General features: G+C 41.8%; 1 protein-coding gene across 12 annotated transcripts in view; it reads left to right on the top strand.

The window, feature by feature from the left end:
- Positions 1 to 22,146, top strand: part of JADE1 (jade family PHD finger 1) — a 149,539-nt gene that overhangs the window by 120,609 nt on the left and 6,784 nt on the right. For all 12 annotated transcript variants that reach the window (XM_065597693.1, XM_065597694.1, XM_065597691.1 and 9 more), the window contains 5 exons: positions 3,597 to 3,784; positions 8,549 to 8,760; positions 10,601 to 10,768; positions 11,931 to 12,047; positions 15,898 to 16,428. In XM_065597693.1, the coding sequence (XP_065453765.1) occupies positions 3,597 to 3,784; positions 8,549 to 8,760; positions 10,601 to 10,768; positions 11,931 to 12,047; positions 15,898 to 16,428 (1,216 nt within the window). The remainder of the gene's footprint in view (positions 1 to 3,596; positions 3,785 to 8,548; positions 8,761 to 10,600; positions 10,769 to 11,930; positions 12,048 to 15,897; positions 16,429 to 22,146) is intronic.

Below are 22,146 nucleotides of genomic sequence, written 5' to 3' on the forward strand. Positions count from 1 at the left end.
CTGTGTATGTATATACATTTATTTAGTAGTCAAAGTTGATACATGTGCCTTCTGGAGTAGCAAGCTATGCAAACCTGTTCATCATTAGCCTATTGTAATAACCCACATTGGAGTGTGCATTAGCAGTCTGTCATGCCTTGGGTGTGTTGTGAGGCATGAGGCTGTAGGCCAAGTGTCTGTAACCACGTAAAAAGTGCACCGGTAGCTTACTAATGAAGGGCTCATTGCAGTTAGAGCCTGGCTGCTCAATGTAAAAAAGAAAAAAAAATTTTTTTAAACAGTTTTGGGAGGGTTTATGTAATGTGTCCTTCCACTGTGAAAAGTAGTTGATAGTAAAAGAATTGGAGAACTTACTGTTAGATATTTATACGAACAACAAGAATATCCAGGGTTACTTTAGATAGGATAAAATGTTTATAAGGGTCATAAACCCTTATGTTTCAGGACATAAACTAACCACTAACTGCCTGACTCAGGAAGAAACTTTCCCCCTGGGTAGGTTAGTGCATAATTGTCTATACTGGGTTTTTATACTAACATCTGATGCTGGCCATTGTTGGAGACAGGATACTGGGCCATTGATCTGAGTTGCCGCTCTTCTGACTCTTTGGGTTGTTTCTCACTCTTCTTGCTTCCCAGGAGCCCGGCTTCCCTTTCAGTAGCAAATTGTGGCCCAGCTCACTTTCTGTTATAAAAACTAAATAGGAAATAGCCCATAGCTCCCTCTTTAGTTTTTATAATAGGAAGTGAGACTTGGCAGTTGCTGCTTAAAGCACAACTGGGCTTCTAGGAGAAAGGGGATACGGGGCAGTTAAAAATTCCAGTTGTTCACTGTGCCAGCCCCTCTGCCCATCTTTCCCTTTCTGTGGGGATGGTGATGTTTTACTACAGAATTTGATTTCCCTGCTGTGTGTTGCTATGCCCTATTTTTATATTTTTCATATCAAAATACTGTATAACCTCACGAGAGGTGGAAAATACTAACAGCATGTAAAGATCCCTCTGCCCTGCCTACCTTCTCTCACCTCTTCCTCTTACAGGAAGGAGTGGAGTTGTTGGATTCTCTCCACCCCTGCTCCTCATGAGGATTGTGGAAGCATCTTTTTTTTTTCTCTTCCTGCTGCCCTTCACGTGTGTAGGGGACAGACTAGTGTTGGTTGGGGTTGGAAGAAGGGAGCAAAATGGTCATTATTGCTCATTAATCCATCCCATAATTAATACCAAAATGTTGTAATGATCTTGGGCATAATTTTAGGAAAAGGGAAGCATGACTGTAAAGTGAACTAATGACATTCACTGGCAGTTGATGTAGAGTAGGAGGAAATACAATACATTTCACAGAGAAATGATTCTTGTTATTACAGTGCTCAGAAGTGAGCAAGGTGGTTTGTAGGAGGAAACCAAGAGAGAGAGTCACTGCGCTGATGCAACCAATTAGTGTAACAAACAGTAGGGATGGGGTGAGGAAGGACCGGGGTTACAACAATATGTCCATGTGGTGACTCACTGCTAGTACGTGCTCATACTGATGACTCAATTAAATGTTTTTGTGTATACAGTAATTATTATTTTACTTCTTTACATCATGAAGATAAAAAAATTGACTTTTGCAGGTCCTATGAAAATGACCTGTTGAAAGCCAAACTACCTGTTCTAGTCTGTTCATTCAGTTCTGGTTCTTGTGCTGTGCCATCACCATGGTATCCAAGCATGGCACTATTTTGGGCAGCATGAGCAGGATGCTGCCTAGATAGCTATAATTTCCCCACAGTAGGGGATTTAGTGTGTAGAAGATTTGGAGAGCAGTGGTCAGGCTAAAACAGTTTCCCCGTGAGATGTAGTATATAATATTGCAGTACAGTATTATTCAGTATAGTACAGCCAGGACTGGCTCAAGATATCGGGGGCCATTCATATACCGACTGATACCTCCCCTGCTGAAAAGCCCAAGATTCAGTGTATGACTTTTCCATGCATTCTGCTTCAGATTCCTATGATGTACCAGAACTGGTTTGGTACCATGATGGAGGCTGGACTAGATAAATGTGTCCAGAACTGGATGTGTACAAATATAGGGATAGTGGATCAAGGGCTCTTGTTGAACAGGAGAGAACATGCATTATGTGCCAGCTAGGCCACAGTAGAGTGAAGGACATGTTACTTCCCCCATGGAGCTCTCTCATGAAGTAGCTCATTCGCCACACCATGAGACACTGGAGCATGCCTGCAGTAACCCTCACACTAGCACTGGTGAGGCTGCCGTGATCTGGGGACCCAGCTAGAGGTTGGGTGCATTGCCTGAACTTGATCCAGTTATAAGTTTTAGTTTCTGTAGCACCTTTCATACAAACCAAATCTCAGAATGCTTAGAGTTAAATAATAAAGGAGAGACTGTGAAACCTCCTTTGTGAACTTCCAGAGAACATTGATGTGGATGGGGCATATGGAACCTGCTACCTGAAGGCAAGGTGTTAGCAGTGCAGCTGCTCCATGGCTGCTATTCCAGCCTATGCACTGGAATACACCTCTGCCCCTGTGCACTGCATATGCATTTTTTCTTAGTTACTGGATTTGTATAGTCACAGAAATCCAGGCAACTCCAGTGTAGAGCAAGTTACACTGTTTTAAGTGTTTTGCTCTGTCTCCAAAGTCCTTACAATTAACTTTTTAACAACTGTGCTTATGCACAGTTTAAACATGGTTGCAACCAAAATATGCTTTAATTAGGTCTGGTTTGCCACTGTGGTGACCCCACCAAACCATATTAGGACATACTACAGCTGCAGCTGAATTTTAAAACAGTGGATGGATTTTGTTCTAAAGTCTGACTCAGTCCAGTTTTAGTGATTTTGCAGGGGAAATGCGAATCCCTGAGAGCCTGGACTTAGATCTGAGCAGGTAAGTGATGGAGGGACTGATTATAAACAATTTTATGAATTGTCATTATTATTTCCCTGTGGAAAGGTATTTAGGATGTCACAGAAATGAAAATTACAGCTATCTATACAAATTACTGCAAAAACAATAGAATTTAATAGAGAATGTTAGCCTGTGTATGGAATTTTTAAACCATCCTATAGAATTTAATTGAGAATTGTATCCCTATTGTAGTGTTCAGTAAGTTGGTTTATATCTATTATTATTAATTTAATTCCCATGCACATAGTACCTATCATCACATTAACAGAGTATGGCCTATGTGGCTTTAAAGCGTGTCAGTAACAATTCCATTTAAAAGTAGCAAGTACCATGTCCTCTTGCAGGAGATGATTTGTAGTCTCTCTTCTCTTAAATTCACCTGTACGTCTTTTAATGAACTGGGATTTAAAAAATGTGAATTATTTTATGTAGCATTGCCGCTCACTTTAAAATGATATCTGAATGACTCCTTCTCTGTTTTATGTACCCATCCTTACTTCCTGCAGCTCTGCGGGACTTTGATGCTACAAGATTGCTGGGGATTTTTAGTTGCATAGAATAAGGAAGTGCAATTTAACCCCAGGCATTAATCACACAGCAGGATTAAGCATTTCCCAGTCTGTGCTAAGGGATTTAAAACCTGGTATAAGTAACATCTGTATTTACTATTTCTTCAGGGTTGTGTCTGAGACAAAAGCAGTCACATTTACAAGACCCAGGAAGTACATCCTTTCTTCAGGTTCTGAGCCTCCTGAGCTGGGATATGTTGATATTCGAACCTTGGCGGACAGTGTGTGTCGCTATGACCTCAATGATGTGGATGCAGCATGGTTAGAACTGGCCAATGAAGAATTTAAAGAGATGGGTGAGAGAAGCCTCTAGTAAAATTACGTGTGCTGCTGAAGTAGGCTGGCAGTTCTGTGCAGGGTTTGTGGGTGAGAAAACTGGAAAGGGAGAGAGGGTGTAAATCATGTAAATTCGGATGTAGTTTATTTGTGATCTTATTTTTAAAAACCACTAGCCTTTAAACTCTTATCCCCAGAAGCCCTCAATGAAGGGTGGCATTGCTACTATGGGCTAGATCTGTGGAGAATATCAGCCTTATGCATAGCTCCATTAATGTCAGTAGAGTTGCGCTTGCTTACACCAGATCAGAATTTGCCCCCTTCCCCTCCACCCAGAAGAATTCCCTCAAATAACCGTTTTTTGCCAGTTTACTTCCTTGGAGATGATATCAAAATAGACAATTTAAGTCATCTGACTATCTGTCCATCCATCCTTTTTTGCTTGCTTGCTTTTCCATGCATCCCTTTCCTAAAATGGAATGAGAAAACTCTCAGCCCCTCTATAGCTGGTTATTTTTTCTGTTTGGACAGAAGCGTTTGGGAGGTTTAAAAACAGAAGCCAGACTGTTTGGGGAGTGAGACAGCAAAGAATTGGCTCAGTGATTCCTTTTGAAAATGTCCCAAACTCTATTACTGTGTCCCTGGTTTTCAAACAGGAAAAGGGATTTGTCCTGGTGGGGCTGAGCGTTCCCCCCAAGAATAGGTTGCGTATGGGGGAAGGGAAGAGAACAAACCACTTCTTTAGTATAATGTGTACTCCAAAAGTGGGAGCACACCATGGATTTTACTAGGATTACACAGGATGTAAGTCAATGCAGAATTTTGACCATAATGTCTAGATATGTAAGAATATATTGTGCCAGCTAGAAGGGTTTTGGATATTTTGGTGAGCACAGATAATACTATTGAGTTTTACGCTGTGGCAATTTCCTCATTTCGGTTATGGTTACCATTTTATGGGTTTACCATTGACTAAACAGTTACAGGACCTGGCAAGCCAGGGTTAGCTGGTTATAAACTTGGAAAAAAAAAATATCCTGAAGAAAACCCACACAGAACAAACAAAACTACCAACTCTGACCTGGTCTCATGTTCAGGCTTTTTACACAAATCTCAGGTCAGGCCTATTTACATACACAAGGTGGATTACATGATGTCAGTCTTAGGTTACACTTCTGGCTGCTTTTAAAATATTCAGCTTTATTTAAACAAGCACTAAAAGTGAGCAGACAGTTTGAGATACTCATGCATTCTCTTCATCTCTCTCTTTCCCCTTCTCTTCCTGGAGAGAAGGGGGCTGTTGATCCTGAAGGGAACCAGAGGGAAGGCTAGCCACAGCATCAATTACAGGACAGATGTACATGAAAGTGATATAGGGTGTCTCTATAGGGAAGGAAGAAGGAGGCATGGGGTTTACCCTGCAGCCAGCGGCAGATACAGTGACCATAGAGGCATCCTCTGCAGGCTCATTCCAGTGTACAAACTGATCAGAGGGCAGGGGAGAAGAAAGTTCAGAACAGAGTAAGGTGAAAGTTCCCACTTGTGGGAGACCATGTCAGGTGATAGGAGAAGATAATTCCCTATGCTGGGAGAACTGTGTCTTTAGAAGCCTGGCACCCCATTAATCCCAGCTTCTTCTTTCTTTAAAAATTCTGGGACAGATCCAGCTCTTGGTTATACCATTGTAACTTTAGAGGAGTTGATTTATGCTGGTGAAATTCAGGTTGGTCTCCTGTGTCTACAGCAATATAGTCTAGGGATAGCTATGATTTGACAGTTTTTACTATGATCCTTAACATGCTCTTACAGTAGATTTTTGTGACTGATATGCCAGTGCACTGTAGTTTGTTTGCTATAATCCTTTACACATGTAGTTATTCTGTAAAAAGTGGGAAAGAAATTCCTTCTTGGCCCCAGCAGGCAGTGCACGCAAGGCGTGAAACATGACATTTGAATTACTCTTATAAAAATTTTGCATAGCAAAAGATATTATTAATGGTCACTAAAATGAGTAATTACTTGTTAATCTCCAGCTGTACCATTTGCCTGATCTCCTGTGGTTGTGAATTCCAGAGGTTGACCTGACACACTCTGCAGTGCTCTTTTTGATATTTAAAATGTGTATTATTTTTCCAAAAGACCAGATATAAAAATATACAACTTTTTTATAAAAACTCTCAATATCATTTCTAAATTTATAGCCATTAAATTACAGTGAAGTCCAATTGTGAGGCAAATTCCAGATAACTAAATCTATAAGGTGGTAGAGGCTACTGCATTGGGACTTAGTGCTGTTGTAAACTCCTTTCAAACTATCTACTGTACTAACTCATCAGCTTTCAATCCATCATCACCCGCTTTCTAGAATCGCACTTCTTTGCCATTAGGGACAAATTCTGCTCTCTTCCACTGTGGAAGTGCTACGGGAGGGCAGAATTTTGTATGCTGCTTGTTCAGCTGCCCTGCAGCTGTGGGGCCAAAAAGGGTGAGGACTGGGCTGGAGCAAAGCGGAGTATTCACTGCTTTGCAGATTCTCCAGACTATTTCCCCATGATGAAGGAGGTACCTTTAAGTTGGCAGACCCATTAGAATGTTTCTTCTCCAGCTCTGTGATTTGGGGGAGCGAGGGATTCCTTCTCCATCTTCCTGTGGAATTCCTCAGAACCCACCTGAAATTAGTTGCTCTGAGAGCGAAGGAGAGGGTTTGCCCTTATAATACACATGACAAGAGCTTTCTATCTTCAGTATGTTTTAGTAAACAGTAATTATTGGGAGCAGGATTAAAACCACAGGATCTTTGTTTTTCAAAGCCTGTACCCTTTCGCAAACTTCCATTAGGATCTCAGCTTGGAAGTGATGGAGGTAAACTGGCCTTGGTGGAGGAGAGAGCTTGCTTTGAAGTAATACTTCTTTTTCAGACATACAGGTGACTGTGTAAAAGGGGTTGTATAGGGCTTGCTGCAACACCAATTATGAAGCTTTACTGGTTCTTGTTGGGCCATTAAAAGTTGAGAAATGGGATACTTTGTCAGGTAGTTCTATCCAGATAGAAAGCTGGACTTCATTTGGTACCTTTCTTGCTGAGTTTATTGCAGGTTTTTTCAGGTCCGCAATGAACATTTAACATTATAGGTCCAGTTTTATTATTATTACTACCGTGATTTAGGTGATGATCACTGTGGTGGTGTCTGGGTGTAACCATAGAATCATAGAATATCAGGGTTGGAAGGGACCTTAGGAGGTCATCTAGTCCAACCCCCTGCTCAAAGCAGGACCAATCCCCAACTAAATCATCCCAGCCAGGGCTTTGTCAAGCCTGACCTTAAAAACCTCTAAGGAAGAAGATTCCACCACCTCCCTAGATAACCCATTCCAATGCTTCACCACCCTCCTAGTGAAAAAGTTTTTCCTAATATCTAACCTAAACCTCCCTCACTGCAACTTGAGACCATTACTCCTTGTTCTGTCATCTGGTAGCACTGAGAACAGTCTAGATCCATCCTCTTTGGAACCCCCTTTCAGGTAATTGAAAGCAGCTATCAAATCCCCCCTCATTCTTCTCTTCTGCAGACTAAACAATCCCAGTTCCCTGAGCCTCTCCTCATAAGTCATGTGCTCCAGCCCCCTAATCATTTTTGTTGCCCTCCACTGGACTCTTTCCAATTTTCCACATCCTTCTTCTAGTTTGGGGCCCAAAACTGAACATAGTATTCCAGATAAGGCCTCACCAATGCCGAATAGAGGGGAATGATCATGTCCCTTGATCTGCTGGCAATGCTACTTATACAGCCCAAAATGCCGTTAGCCTTCTTGGCAACAAGGGTACACTGTCGACTCCTATCCAGCTTCTCATCCACTGTAACCATAAGGTCCTTTTCTGCAGAACTGCTGCCTAGCCATTCAGTCCCTAGTCTGTAGTAGTGCATGGGATTCTTCCGTCCTAAGTGCAGGACTCTGCACTTGTCCTTGTTGAACCTCATCAGATTTCTTTTGGCCCAATCCTCTAATTTGTCTAGGTCCCTCTGTATCCTATTCTTACCCTCCCAGCACTGTGATTAAAATGGACAAGTCCCACAATTAGATATTCTATCTAGTACAATTGGGTTCCCCATATATTTGAATAATTATTTATTTATAGGTACTACAATAGATCCTAGCCAAGATCAGGACCTGATTGTACCAGGTGCTGTGAAAATGCACTATATCAAATAAATGATTGCATTATCTTGGTTGCTGATTGTAAACATATCAAAATGTACCTGATAGATTTTGCATTGGACTGTATCATCATCATTTTGATGGACAGTTTATTGCTCACTTGGGGAGTGCTTTGATCCTAGAATCACTCTCAAAAGAGTCACCATTTCCTAAAATGACTGAGGCCACAAAGTTGAAACAAGCAACTGTACATAGTGTTGTATGAGAAAGAAGGAGAGTGAGATCAACAGTGACAACCCAGAGAGGTGGGACTTGCTTGTGAAAACTTTGAGGATTTCAAATATTGATTGAAATGAGTAAATGTCCATTATTTCAACACAGATCTAGGGCTTTTGACATTTTTGCCTTAACTACTCTACACTTCCCCTCTAACGTTTGCCATGGCAACCCTACAGCCATAAATTAATCCTCTTCACTGGAGGTGGGCTGGCATGTTGTGCCATTTGAAGCTTATGGCTCAACCTGGGAGGAAAAGCTCAGCCTTTGATGCACTGCTGGAAGGAACTGGGGCTCCAGATGTTGTTACCATTTTAAAAACAATCCATTGTGTTGGATTAATTTCCCAGGAATGCCCGAACTGGATGAGTACACGATGGAGAGAGTCATGGAGGAATTTGAACAGCGATGCTATGACAGTATGAACCATGCTATTGAAACTGAAGAAGGGCTGGGGATTGAGTATGATGAGGACGTTGTCTGCGACGTTTGCCAGTCCCCAGATGGGGAGGATGGCAACGAAATGGTGTTCTGTGACAAATGTAATATCTGTGTACACCAGGTATGGCATCCAGACGTAGAGGTGGAAGTGGCCTTTTGGTCAGCTTATGTGCTGGAGCTAAAGGCAGGCGATGGGTGGTTACAGAAATATCTCAGAACTATTACTGTTAAAGACAGGTTTAAACATAACAGGCCAGATTCCTCTCTAATGTAACTCATTGATTTTAACTGAGTTACACCAGTAGTGAAATTGGCCCATGGGACAAACTCACAAGTGATGTAAATGTAGGTTATACATTAGTAAATGTGTACATTTACTACATTACATGCTGAGAGGGCAAAAAGCGGGAGTGTAGCAGGAAAAGCAACCAATTGTAGGATGTAAGAAGATATAAGATTAAAATGGGGGTGGTGTTGCTTTATCTAACAGCATCTTGTACCCTCTTGCTGGTTGCTTTTGTTGCTATAATCATGCCCTTTTTGCTACTAAGTTTGTACATTACATTAGGTTACACTAACACTACCATCTGCATTCCCAATGAATTTGGCCCAGTTGGTTTTGTTCTACAGATATGTCTGCAATTTTTTGGTTTGGTCCCTCACTTTTCACACACGAGCCATGTGATGCACTGAAGTCCTCTTCTTTGGCAATATATTTGCAGTACCAATAAATTTGATTGAAAGTAAGAGGAAGTCTGAAAAATGATGACCTCCATCCAACCAGTAGGAAACCAGGGAGGATTTATATAGTAGTTTAAACTTAATTTGTCATCAGGCTTCTTGTTAACAGTTGGTTTTGTTCCATGTTGGGGTGACTCTGAATGAGGCACCAGGGATTTGAACCTGCATCTCTCACATGCTAGAGGAGCGCCCAAACAACTAGATTATTCTGGGGACAAGGCAGCACAACATGTCTTTCTGTGGAAATTAAACAAGCCTTTCTTTGCATGGAAGAAGGAACAGATATGTTTGTAACAAATCTGCTTCCTTGACTTCCTTCCATTGTTAGAGAGACCTTGCTGTGGGTCTTCTTTCTCTCCATCCCTTTAAATGTTTGCTTTGTCATTAAGCGGTGGGGCAGCTGTGATGTTTGATAAGCAAGGAACATTTATTTTTCTTGCTCCTTGGGCTAAAGTTATATAAATGTATTTGCATGTATGGTGGGGAAATGTATCTTTGAGCATGGCACTATGGTCTAAGAGTTTAAAATTGGCACATTGATAAATCTGTAGCCATTCTGTCTTGAACTGTGATCACATCAAATCTTACAAGCTAGAAAGGGTCAGAACTGACAATAGTTTGGTTGTAGGTCTCCATAGACACTGCCAGTCTACTATAGGACACGATGTTAATCATTCAATAGATGCCACTTTACCCAATGAGTAAGAATTGAACTATGCCTTGGGGGCATCTTTTATGTCATCATCTCATTTTTCAGGTGAGATGCAAAACTATTGTCCTATCACCTGTGGTCTTTAAAGATCTCATGGGACTTTATAGCTCCAGTGTCCTGGTCAACGTCCAGCTCAGATATTTAACCACTCACACAGTTATCTAAATTTCCCTTTCTAAGTTGGTTAATATATTCTTCTTCACTTCCTGTACTAAACTGTTGTGTAGTGTTGTTTGCATTTGTTAAACACCTGAAGGTGGCTCCCTTTCAGTGGTGGGAAAAGTATTTGTGTATAATGTGTATATGGAGTTGCTACATTTGTAAAAGCACCTTGGGATCCTTCAGAACAAAATTGGCTACATAAATGTAAGCTAATATTATTATATAGCATGCAGTCCCATAAAGGGCTTTGAGGTTAGCAAAAGGCTAAATGTAAATCAGTTAATACTAACAGGAACATGCTGTTGTTGTTTCTTTTTCTTCCTCTCCTTTATAAACATGAGTACAGGCATGTTACGGAATTTTAAAGGTGCCAGAAGGCAGTTGGCTATGCCGGACCTGTGCGCTTGGTGTTCAGCCAAAGTGTTTATTGTGTCCCAAGAAAGGTGGAGCTATGAAGCCAACTCGTAGTGGGACGAAGTGGGTCCATGTTAGCTGTGCACTCTGGATTCCAGAGGTAAGTGTTGATCCAACTGATGTACCTATATTCAGATTCAGAGCAATCTTGGCAAAGGACAAATCTGCTCATAACAACATACATTCATTATAGCAACAGACATCAGATTGTAACATCCATGCAGCATTTGTTGTTAGGGAGTAGAAAAAAATAAAAGATTAAAAACAGGGAAACATTCATTTTCAATTAAACATAGAGGACATAGAGTCTGACAGGATAATACACGATCTAAAAGAAAAAGGTAATTACATTAGCTCAGTGAACTACAATACAAATGGCTCATAGGTCTAAAAAAAGGACAACTGCTGGGAAAGCTAATTTAGTGAGAGCACAAAGTAAGCACTGTTTGTATTTGTAGATGGAAACTCAGAACCTGGGTGAGTGAGTATTTGGATTAACAGTGGTAATTCTTGAGAGTTCTGGCATTCAAAATATTCATCCTTTAAAATCACTTAAATTGATGGGATTTGCATCAGAGTTGTTTCATTTTTATCAGGGAAGAAGTGGTTTTGAAACTGGATTTTTCTCTCTTTGTAAACTGAAAAACTTGGAACATATGAATTTGGCATGTTTCAAGCAATGAAACAGATTCCTCATGGAAAGCTGTACTTTTATTTTTGCTTGGGGGGTGGGACCTACAAAGGGACATAAGCATTGCAATGATTTTATGTGCCTAGAAAACCCTGGAACACCATGATCCACAAAGCCTGGACGTAGGTGCCTAGTCTCCCTGTACAATGAATAGGGATCCACAGACGCCAACAAGCTAGGTGGGGAGACACCTAAGCTAGCCAGTGGGAGATGCTGATCAGAGGAGTGTATGCTAAGCATGCTTACCGGATTGGACACTACATGCAAATGCCCATCTTCCCCTGGTTCGTGGATCACTCTGCGGCTTCAGCGTGAGATAGGCATCCAGACGCCTAGAGCAAGGCAGCACTGTGCATGCTCAGAGGCATAAATACAGAGAACTCTTACCCTGAAAAACTTGGGTGCTGAGTGAGTGTAGGTGCTGCATGGTTCAGTGGCAGTTCTGTGGATTGCAGTGGAGCCAAAGCTGGGACTTAGGTGCCTAAGTCTGGGGTTTAGGCACCTAAATACTTTCATGGTTCCCACCCCTTCTGCTTATCTTTTACTGTATGTTTTTCATTCTGATGCTTAGGTGAGTATTGGCAGCCCAGAAAAGATGGAGCCCATAACCAAGGTCTCTCACATTCCCAGCAGTAGATGGGCATTAGTGTGCAGCCTTTGCAATGAGAAGATTGGGGCATCCATACAGGTAATAAATGAACATAAGTGTGTTTGTTATAGATGCAAATGTGCATTCTATAGAACCTCCCTGATTCCCTTCCCATAGTTTGCACAGAAAAATGTTGGTCTCCTCCCACATCTCAGCAGAGTTTTAATAGCAGATAATGTAGGGAGGTTATAGTTTAAGGATTCCTAACTTTTATAAAATGTACTTAGGTGTGTTTATCAGAACACCGAAATACAAATAATGAAACTTGAATGACCATACTTGTTAAATGAACAAAATACATTTTGTGGTGCATTCTCCTTGCTTTTTAAATAGCACTTGTTCATTTGCTCATTCATTTGCAAAAGTGAGTAATTTTCTGTGGCCAAAATATTTAAACTTGGATGCCAAAAACTGTGTGCTAAAATTTACCTGCATGTACGTTCAAGATGATGGTCAAAGGCTCAAAGAGAGGTTAGACTCCCAATTCCCCTTGAAAATCTTCCCTCTGATGAGCAGCTTGATTTTCAGAGATGGTGAACACTTGCAGCTAACACTGAAGTCAATTAGAATGTGAATGCTCAGTACCCTTCATGATAAGGCTGTGAATCAGGTGACTAAATATGGATTTAGGCACCTAACTTTAGATACAACCCAACTTTAAACATTTTGGCCTATGTGTCTACCAGGGATTAAAATGAATTGGTAATGTCTGCTGTTGTTGGTAAGGAAGGAGTTACATTACCATAGTCTTTTTGATTTGATAAATAATCAGATGTTCTCATTTGTTGGTCTTTTTAGTTCAGTTATGAGAATTTCTGCCATTGAGCTCCAGAGTACGTAGGAAAGGAACAGTTTGCATGCTTAGAATCTGCTACAAAGTTTAAATGAATCATGAGCCACAAGCAGAGGAAATACAAGCCCCTTCTTCAGCTGGTGATGAAAAGCCACAAGTTTGGCAGGTTTAGGGGGTGGCTGGCTTTGCAGATATTTTGTATTCTCTAGAATCAAAGCTGCTGGCCCTGATTTTCCCATTGCCTTGCACCTTACAGAATCATGTACACATCTGTAACGTAGCTGTCAAACACTAACATTTTGATGTTTATTCTCACTTAGCACAGGTGTAAATGACTGCACAAGGTGCAAGGCAATGGGAGAATCAGGCCCAGCGTGTTCAAGGAAATAACTATCTCCATGTATAGTAAAGAATTAATCTTTGGCTGTGTATCCAGCACTAAAGCAAGAACACCAATATCCTGCTTCCTATCACCAATTTACATTCTTGGAAAAATTCCAATATGGGTCATATACTTTCTAATTAATTTCTCTCTAAAATTTCAATGGGATGTGGATTCTTCACTTATTGTAAAATGTTCTGTGGTGTTGCAGTATGATGTTAAACAGGATTGATCTGCCCCACAGTTATCTGCATTTCAGAAGTGAGTGAAGAGGTTCCTTGTGTATAGATTACATCAGCTTGTGAAATTTATAAACCACTTTGGGATCCTTCAGGATACAAGAAAATATATAGATGTTATGTTAAGGGGTGTTAACTCTGAAAGCAGTTTTAGAATATGTAGAGATCTACAGTACATATTGCTTAGATCTGAATCTTAGTTCTATTGGTATCACGGTGAGAAGGAGCACAGGTGTGTTTGCATTTTAGAGCATGTGGTGTCCTGCTTTTGCTGGGGAAAGTAAGGCTAGATGACCTAATTGTAGGCAGAGTTGTGCTATCAAATAAAAAAAAAAGTACATAGCAAAGGACTTTGAAGATGAAAAGTAAAGCTCAGAGTTCTGAGTTTAGATCACTGGATCGTCGCACTCTCTCCCTTGTTCCTCTGTCGTTGAGCCATTGATGGCATGTACTGGGAAAAGTTATAAAATAGTTGTTCAGCAGACGTTCCAGTGAAACCTTTCCATCTGTTTGTCAGAAGCCTTGTTTGCTGTTCCCACTTCAATTAAGGTATGAAATAATATACATACAAAGGAAAGAAAGTTAATCTGTCCACTGTATTTTAATAAATAAAACATTCCTGTCGTCTACCTCTTGGAAACTCTTACAAAATGGAGAAATCAGACTATTTTGTCCCCCAATACTTGTTTGAGGTAACTCTGCAGTTTCATACTGAATACAGGTTTTTTTTTTTTGGTGTGGGTTTTTTACATTCTTGCTCTGAAAACCTCTGTCTTCTGAAATAACAGAATGGGATGATATGTATGCTGTATAGCTGCTACTTTAGACAGTTACACATTTTAAAAAATCATTTGGGGAAATACTCTTGGTTCCATTTTTCTGTGACATCATCAAAGAGTATTAGGGGGGCTTTGTGATACAAGAAACATGAATGCGAGAGTATTCTCATGGCCTCTAAATACTTAAAATTTGTGTTGTGAAACTTGTAGATAGCAGGAAAAAAACAGAATTTATGAAGTGTGTAATAAAAAAGGTAATAATCAACTGAATAAGTGGAGGGAGAAGAGGCAGTTTCTCCAGATAGTTTTATATTCTGAGATGTTCACACTAATTTAAAAAGCGAGCTGCTTGATGTGTGCATAGGGATGGGCAGAAAGCAGTTGCTGCAAGCAGGGAAAAGCAAGACTGCATTTTCTTCCCAGTTCAGATTTCCTTCAGATGAGACAAGCTTTCCTCTCTACTCAACAGAACTTTATTTTTGATACAAGCAAATTATTAAGAAATCATAGTAGCATGGAATTCGCTGCGAAAAGCACTTTTTATGTTGTTTATTATCCCAACCATGCTGCTGTTGCCCTGTTTGTTCACAAAGCATTTATTTGGAGGAGGCGAAAGGGCAAAGAGGGTTGCACCATTTTTTATATCCCTTCTACGTATTGATTTTATTAAAGAACATTTATCTGAAACCTCTGCAGTTTAAACTCTGTAGTATACATTTATCTGACATCTGGCTGCTGAGTCAACCTGAGGAGGAAAACCCAGAGGAGACAGATACTTGGCTTTGTTACAAAGCACTGTATAAATATCCTGCTGCAGTGCATTTCTCTTTAAGGTTAGATCACTTGGGTTAAGTATAGTTTAGTCCTGTCATAGTTAATGTCTGTGACAGTCCTTTCCACTTTTATTTCTCTACGTTGGGGACAAGGGTCCAAGTCAAGGGGGGATTTTTAAGATTTTTATTTTTCACTTTGCAAAAGAAAGTTAGTTATAGTTAAAATCAAGTGCTAAAGCAGTTTTGCTCCATGATGGCTGCATTCAGTGGGAGATAGGGGAGAGCTTGGGAGATGACAAAAGAAGCAAAGTGTAGGTTTTTTTTCTCATGTGAAGTAGAGGAGCAGTAAGTGACTGAAGTAGTGAATGTCAGTGATTTAATACGTGACATTCTAAATTGATGATAAAAGAAAAAATCCCACCTCGCCCTTGCTTTTTAAGTAGCACTTGTTCATTTGTTCGTTAATTTGCAAAAGTGGCCAGTTCCAGGTGCCCTGAGAGATTTTAATTAAAGTATCAGACAGGCTGGGAGCCACAGGGTATTTTCCTCTCTGGAGTGGTAGCACAGCCAAAGGGGATCATTTTGCCTGTCATGATATTGCTTTAAGTGACTGGCTCCAGTGACCATGAGAAACCTCCTTTTGTGGAGTTGCTCATATTGAATAGTATGATAAGCCCATGGAGAAGTTAATCGCTCATGTCTGCTAGACCACTACATTGTTGCTTGAACTGACAGCATTAAATTGCAAACCTAATAGTGAGAAAGTACTTAGCTTAGATGCAAATCCCAGTACTGTAATGTATTGTACCGCAGTTGCACTGGTGTAAGCATTGATCTCAAAGGTGTCATGGCTGTGCAGGTATTTTGTGCATAATGTGAGACTTTTTATTTAAAACATGTTTATTTTTTAAAATTTTCTGCAGTGCTCGGTGAAAAACTGCCGAACAGCTTTTCATGTCACATGCGCATTTGACCGTGGCTTGGAGATGAAGACCATCCTGGCGGAGAACGACGAGGTCAAGTTCAAGTCATACTGCCCCAAGCACAGCTCCACCAAAAAACTGGATGACGAAAACCTCTGTGAAAACACCAGCCAGGAGAATGAGAATGGGACACAGGACAGCTCCCCTTGTGCCCACATAGAGCCCTTCCACAGCCTTGATCAAAACCAGGAGGAAGCCCACAGGGTCAGTGTCCGCAAGCAGAAGCTCCAGCAGCTGGAAGATGAGTTCTATACATTTGTCAATGTCTTGGAAGTGGCTAAGGCCCTGCGGCTGCCTGAAGAGCTGGTGGAGTTCCTGTACCAGTACTGGAAGCTCAAGAGGAAAGGCAATTTCAACAAGCCCTTGATCACCCCAAAGAAAGACGAAGAGGACAATCTGGCCAAGCGGGAGCAGGATGTTTTGTTTAGGAGACTGCAGCTCTTCACGCACCTCCGGCAGGATTTGGAGAGGGTAAACCAATGCAAGCTTATGCTTGTGAGGAGAAGATGCTGTGTTTAGTTAGCTGAGTTCACAACCTAAATCAGTGATAATATATTCCCTTGGTTATTGCCATAGGATGTGGGCAACCAAATTTTGTTCCAACCCAGGGCTCTGAAGATTGCATTGAATTTGTATAGAGCACAAGAAGTTGCAGCTATCTTCTTTTGAATAGTGTGTGTCAGCCTGCAGAGGTGACAGGTCCTGGCAGTTAGTGCTCAGTCTCAATCTGAACAGCTTTGGATATGTTAGACTAGATGACCCTTGTGGTCCCTTCTAACCTTAAGATTCTATGTCTGCACGGTAGCTGGGAGTGAGCCTCAGAGCACAGGTAGATAGACTCTCACTAGCTCAGCTTGATCTAGCATGGTAAAAAATAGCAGCGTGGATGTTGTGGCTTGGGTGGCAGCTCAGGCTTTCAAGCCCACCTGACTCTCTGGGTCTGAGCTCGGGTGACTAGCCCGAGTCTCCATTAGTCACAACATCCACACTGCTCTTTTTAGCACACTACCTCACAAGTCTATCTACTTGAGCTGGAAGGCTTGCTCCCAGCTGCTGTGTAGGTGTACGCTTTGTGGACTGCACGTCAGTATTAGTGACATTGTGAGCTCTACTGCAGCCACCTCTGGGTAATATGTTTTCCGTAGCACAAGCAGTTAGCTTGTGATACTTTCTCCCAGTGGTACCTGCTGCTGATGCACATTTTTCAAACAAATGAAAAACCAAATCACAGTCTTTCCTTGTGTCTTTGATGTGGAGCTGGCTTATTTTTACTTTGCTAATAGAACAATGTGAGGTCAGCATTTCACCAGAAATATGTGCATAATATTTTGAGTAGACAGTGGCATACCATTGGGTTGGGTTTTGAATGTTAAAAAGTGTAATTGAATGGTATCAGCTTAGTGTTTAATCCTTAGTACATCTGCCTTAACAAGGATCTGAAACTGAACCTTTGCTCTTAGATTGACTGGCAAAGAGAGAGAGGGTTTTTTTAAGGCCAGAAGGGACCATTATGATCATATAGCTGGGGCGGGCAAACTTTTTGGCCTGAGGGCCGCATCAGGTTTCAGAAATTGTATGGAGGCCTGGCCCCCGCCCCGTCTGACCCCCCCGCTTCTCGCCCCTGACGGCCCTCCGGGACTCCTGCCCCATCCAACCCGCCCTGTTCCCTGATGGTCCCCCCAACTCCCCACCCCATCCAGCCCCCTGCTCCCTGACAGCCCCCGGACTCCCTGCCCCTAACTTCCCCCCCGCCACCCTATCCAACCCCCCCCCAACCTCGGGACCCCTGCCCATCCAACCATCCCTTCTCCTGGTGGCGCAGTGAGCTGAGGCTGCGGGGGAGGGGGAACAGCAGGGGAGGGCTAGCCTCCTGGGCCAGGGAGAACGGTCCCGTGGGCCGTAGTTTGCCCACCTCTGTTATATAGTATGGCCTCCTGTATAACACAGGCCATACAATCTGACCCAGCAGTTCCTTTATCAGGTCAAAAAACCCTTGTGGTTGAACTAGAGCACACATTTTAGAAAGACATCCAGTCTTGATTTAAAGAGTTCAGGTGATGGAATCTACCCCATCCATTCATAAAACTGTTCCAAGACTAATTACTCTTATTAGTAAACATTTATACCTTATTTCAGTTAGACTTTTTCTAGCTTCAATTTCCAGGTAGTGTATCTCATGCATTTTGTAGTATCAGAAATCTTTTGTCTCCATAACCACTTAAAGGTGTTCAAGTCTCCTCTTAACCTTCTCTTTGAAGAGCTAAATAAGTTTAACTTCTTAAGTCTGTGTGTTCTCCAGACATCACAAGTTATTCTTGTGTCATATTTTGCACCCTCTCCAGATTTACAACATTCTTTTAAAAGTCTGGACACATTATTCCAGCAATGGTCACGCAAGTAATAATGCCTCTCTCCTCTAACTTGACATTCCTGTTTATACATCTAAAGCTAGCTCATGTTCAGTTGATTATCTTCTAGTCTGACTCCAAAGTCCTTTTCAGAATTGGCACTTTTCAGGATACAGTCTCTCATACTGTACATGTGATCTATGTTCTTTGTTCCTAGATGTGTGACCTTGCTTAACTTGCTCACCCAGCTTACCAAGCAAACTAGCTCTGCATAGGTGACTTGTCTTCATTATTGTTTACAACTCTGCCAGTTTCTCAGTCATCTGCAAATGGGACTCAATACAGGGGTAACTGGATGAAATTCTGTGGCCTTTGTTATACAGGAGGGCAAACTAGATGATCTAATAATGGTCCTTTCTGGTCTTAAAATCTATTAACATGATTTTTAAATTTTCTTAGAGATTATTGATAAAGTATGATTAGCACTGGGCTGAGAACCTATCTCTGTAGAACCCTACTAGAAACAACTACTCATGGATGTTTCCCTATTAACAATTATGTTTTGAGAGCAGTTAGCCAGTTTTTAATTAATTTAATATGCCATATTGAGTTTGTTCAGTGTTAACCTTTTAGTCAGCATGTCATGCTACAGTGAGTCAAAAGCCTCAGAAATCCATATCTACTTCATGAATTTGTAATCTCAGAGAAGTTTGAGTTCCACAGGAAGATACCTCAACTGTGATGATGGGGCATATAGCTCTCCAACCTGCTGGGACCTGACTACAAGTGTTGGGCCCAGCTTGGGTGGGATAGGAAAACAACTAGCCCCTCTTAGGCTCAGGTTGTGTTGGTTTGCCTCACGTTGACCTTCCTGTGGGATCAGCATAGTGGCAGTAGCATGCCTGCTTCTGCTGGCTGAAACCATCTCTTTGTGCTGTGCACTGTGGAGTGTGTGCCTCTTGTTTTGCAGCATGGGGTAGTGGACAGCAGGCACAGGGCATGCAGCTGCTACCATGCCAACCTCATGGCAGGAAGAGGAGAGCCAATCCCACTGTTTGGTGACAATGGCACAGACTCAGGTTCAGGGTCTACATCAGGCCTAAAAATTAGGCTAGAGCCTAATGGGGAGTTTCTCTATTGTGATATTTTTGTGTGACTGTCCCAATCAGCAACAAAATCAAGAAAAAAACCCTCTACCACAGAAATAATTTTTTGTTTATATTTCAGAAAACATTCTTCAAATATGTGTCTGTGTGGCTCCCATTGTAGGCACTCATGCATGCGTGATCAAATTTTCTTTTGACTAGCAGTGTCTTTCGGTGCAGTGCGTGCCACCTTATGCTCTCTCAGCCTCCCTCAGATCCCTTTTATTGTCCATGGCAGTGAGATCAAACCTAGCAAACGTCAGATCCACTAGTACTTAGCTTGGACTAAACTTCTGCAAAACCTTCTGCGAATCATTAGATCCACATCTGATCTTCTGTTTTGACCAACATGAACTGACCACCAATTGTCTGCACTGAACTTCTCTGGTCAGACCCTTTTGTCCAGGGTTTTTCTAATGGCAGACTCAAGACACGGGGGCTTCAAGTCTTGTCCATTCTGTGATAGACTGTTTCCCCCTGAAGGAAGAATACAATAGTCATGCCTTCTGTCTGGACAAATCACACATTTCAAGCACATGACAATATGTTTATCCCCTTCTCTGTGAGGACTCAAAGGTCACAAGTTGGAAGGCTAAAACTCCACCGTCTGCAACAGTCCATGGAATATCTAATCAAACCCAAGGGAGAAAAGCTCCAGAATCTAATTTAATGGACAATCCAGCATCATCTGCTACTCTATTGAGTAGGCAAGCAATGGCTAAGACCACTGTGGAGAACACAGTGCCAAGTCAAAACCTGGCACCGACGTTGGCACCAAAACTGACCTGCTTTAATATGGAAGCTGGTACCACCATCTCAGAAGTTGAGCACTGAAAGGGAATGCTCTGGACACTCGGGCAGAAGCTCAAGAAGAAGCAGAGTCCTCCGATAAGGACAACCACAGCAAACCCACCAGAGAAAGTCTTTCAAGTCCTCACAGCATCAAGGATGAAGAGGATGAACAGACTGTGATGCAAAAGATTCTGCCAGCACTAACATTGACCCCGAACTTGGGATGAAACTCAAGCAGAACCAGGTCCATGCCAAGACATACACCAGCACCAACACAGATTCTGATACTGAAAGCACCTTACACACTGGTGCTGCCCCAACAGGAAATCTATTCCTCTTCACCATCGCCGGAGCATATATTCTCCCTGTCATAGAGCAGGGAACTTTGCCCTCTAAGGTCTGCAGTTGATACTGCCGAGAGACCTATGGGCTAATCCTACAGGCCTCAGCTTGTCAAGACTCCTTTTCAAAGATTTCCTTTTGAACCACTGTCTGAGTGCTCAATATACCACCTTACTATCAGTCAGTCCTGTGGCCATTATATCAGCACAGAGAGTCAGTGAGTTCCAAGCTCTTGTGCTTGGGCCATCTTATACTTCTTTCCAAGGGGACAAAGTGGTGATGAAACCACACCTCAATTTCATCCCTCAGGTGATCTTGGAATTCCGCCTGAATTAATCCAACACTTTACCAGTTAGCTTCTCAAAACTGCACTCAACAACCATCTTATTGTGGCAATATCTGGCGCAAGCCATCTCATCAGAGACTCACTAACTGGATATCACAGTGCATTTCCACCTGCTATCAGATGGCTGGTTAGTGTCTCCCTCCGAAAGTCAGTGAAAATTTCACTAGGTCACAGGCTGTATCGTCTGTCTGCTTCAATCTCAGATCTGCTAGGTAGCTATATAGAGTGATCTACTGTCTTGTAAAACATTGCACTTGACATGGCAGCCAAATCAGATGCCAAGTTCAGGAGAGCAGTACTACAGTCTCTGTTTGATTGACTGCAGCTGAAGTTCCTCACTCACACCATCCTTGGAGTATACTGCTTGCCAGTAATCTATAGTGGGATCCACACTGACTACAACAGCTCAAAGAACAATAGCTATTTACTCTACAGTAATTGTGGTTCTTTGAGCTGTTATAGTCAGTGTGGATCCTACACTCTGTCCTCCATCCTCACTTTTCTCAGTCCCCAGCTATCACAGGCTTTGAATTGTGAGGGAAATGAGGGAGGGTCATAGGCAACCTCATTCTATGTTCTTGCATGGACAAACACACAAGGAAGTACAGAGTGCATGCACAACCCTGTTGGACAGTGCTAGTGGGGGAAAAAATTCACTCTCACATGCATGAAGTACATATGCTCTTATAGTGGGATCCACACTGACCATAACATCTTGAAGAATCAGTTACTGTAGGGTAAGTAACTGTTCTATACAGAACCTAGTGAACAATTAATAATTTGGTTTCACTTCCAGTTCTTTCAACAGTCATGCTGTCTGTCATACAGTGGCATACATAGGAGCCCTACTGCATATATTAATTGACCCAAATGAGACTAAAATGGAAGGTTCATGAAGGACACTCTTACAACAACCCAAATTTTGACCCTATAAGCTATTAAGCATAATTAAAAAGGTGTGTGTATGTATATGTATCCAATAGCAGAGAGATGTGGGTATGGTCCTCAAAGATTCCTCCTTATTTCTCCTTTTACTTCCACCTCCAACTTCAAAGACCTCATGTTGTGGCTTCCTTCTCTCTATGCAGCGAGGGTTCAATGATTCTGTGAGCATCAGATATGGTAGAGGAGGACACTTAGGAGTGTTACATTGCCTCTACAACTTGTTAGCTAAGGAGCAAAAGACAGACTGGGTTCTGGATTCTGATCAGTTTAT

The sequence above is a fragment of the Chrysemys picta genome, chromosome 5, assembly GCF_011386835.1.
Source record: "Chrysemys picta bellii isolate R12L10 chromosome 5, ASM1138683v2, whole genome shotgun sequence".
Lineage (NCBI taxonomy): Eukaryota > Metazoa > Chordata > Testudines > Emydidae > Chrysemys > Chrysemys picta.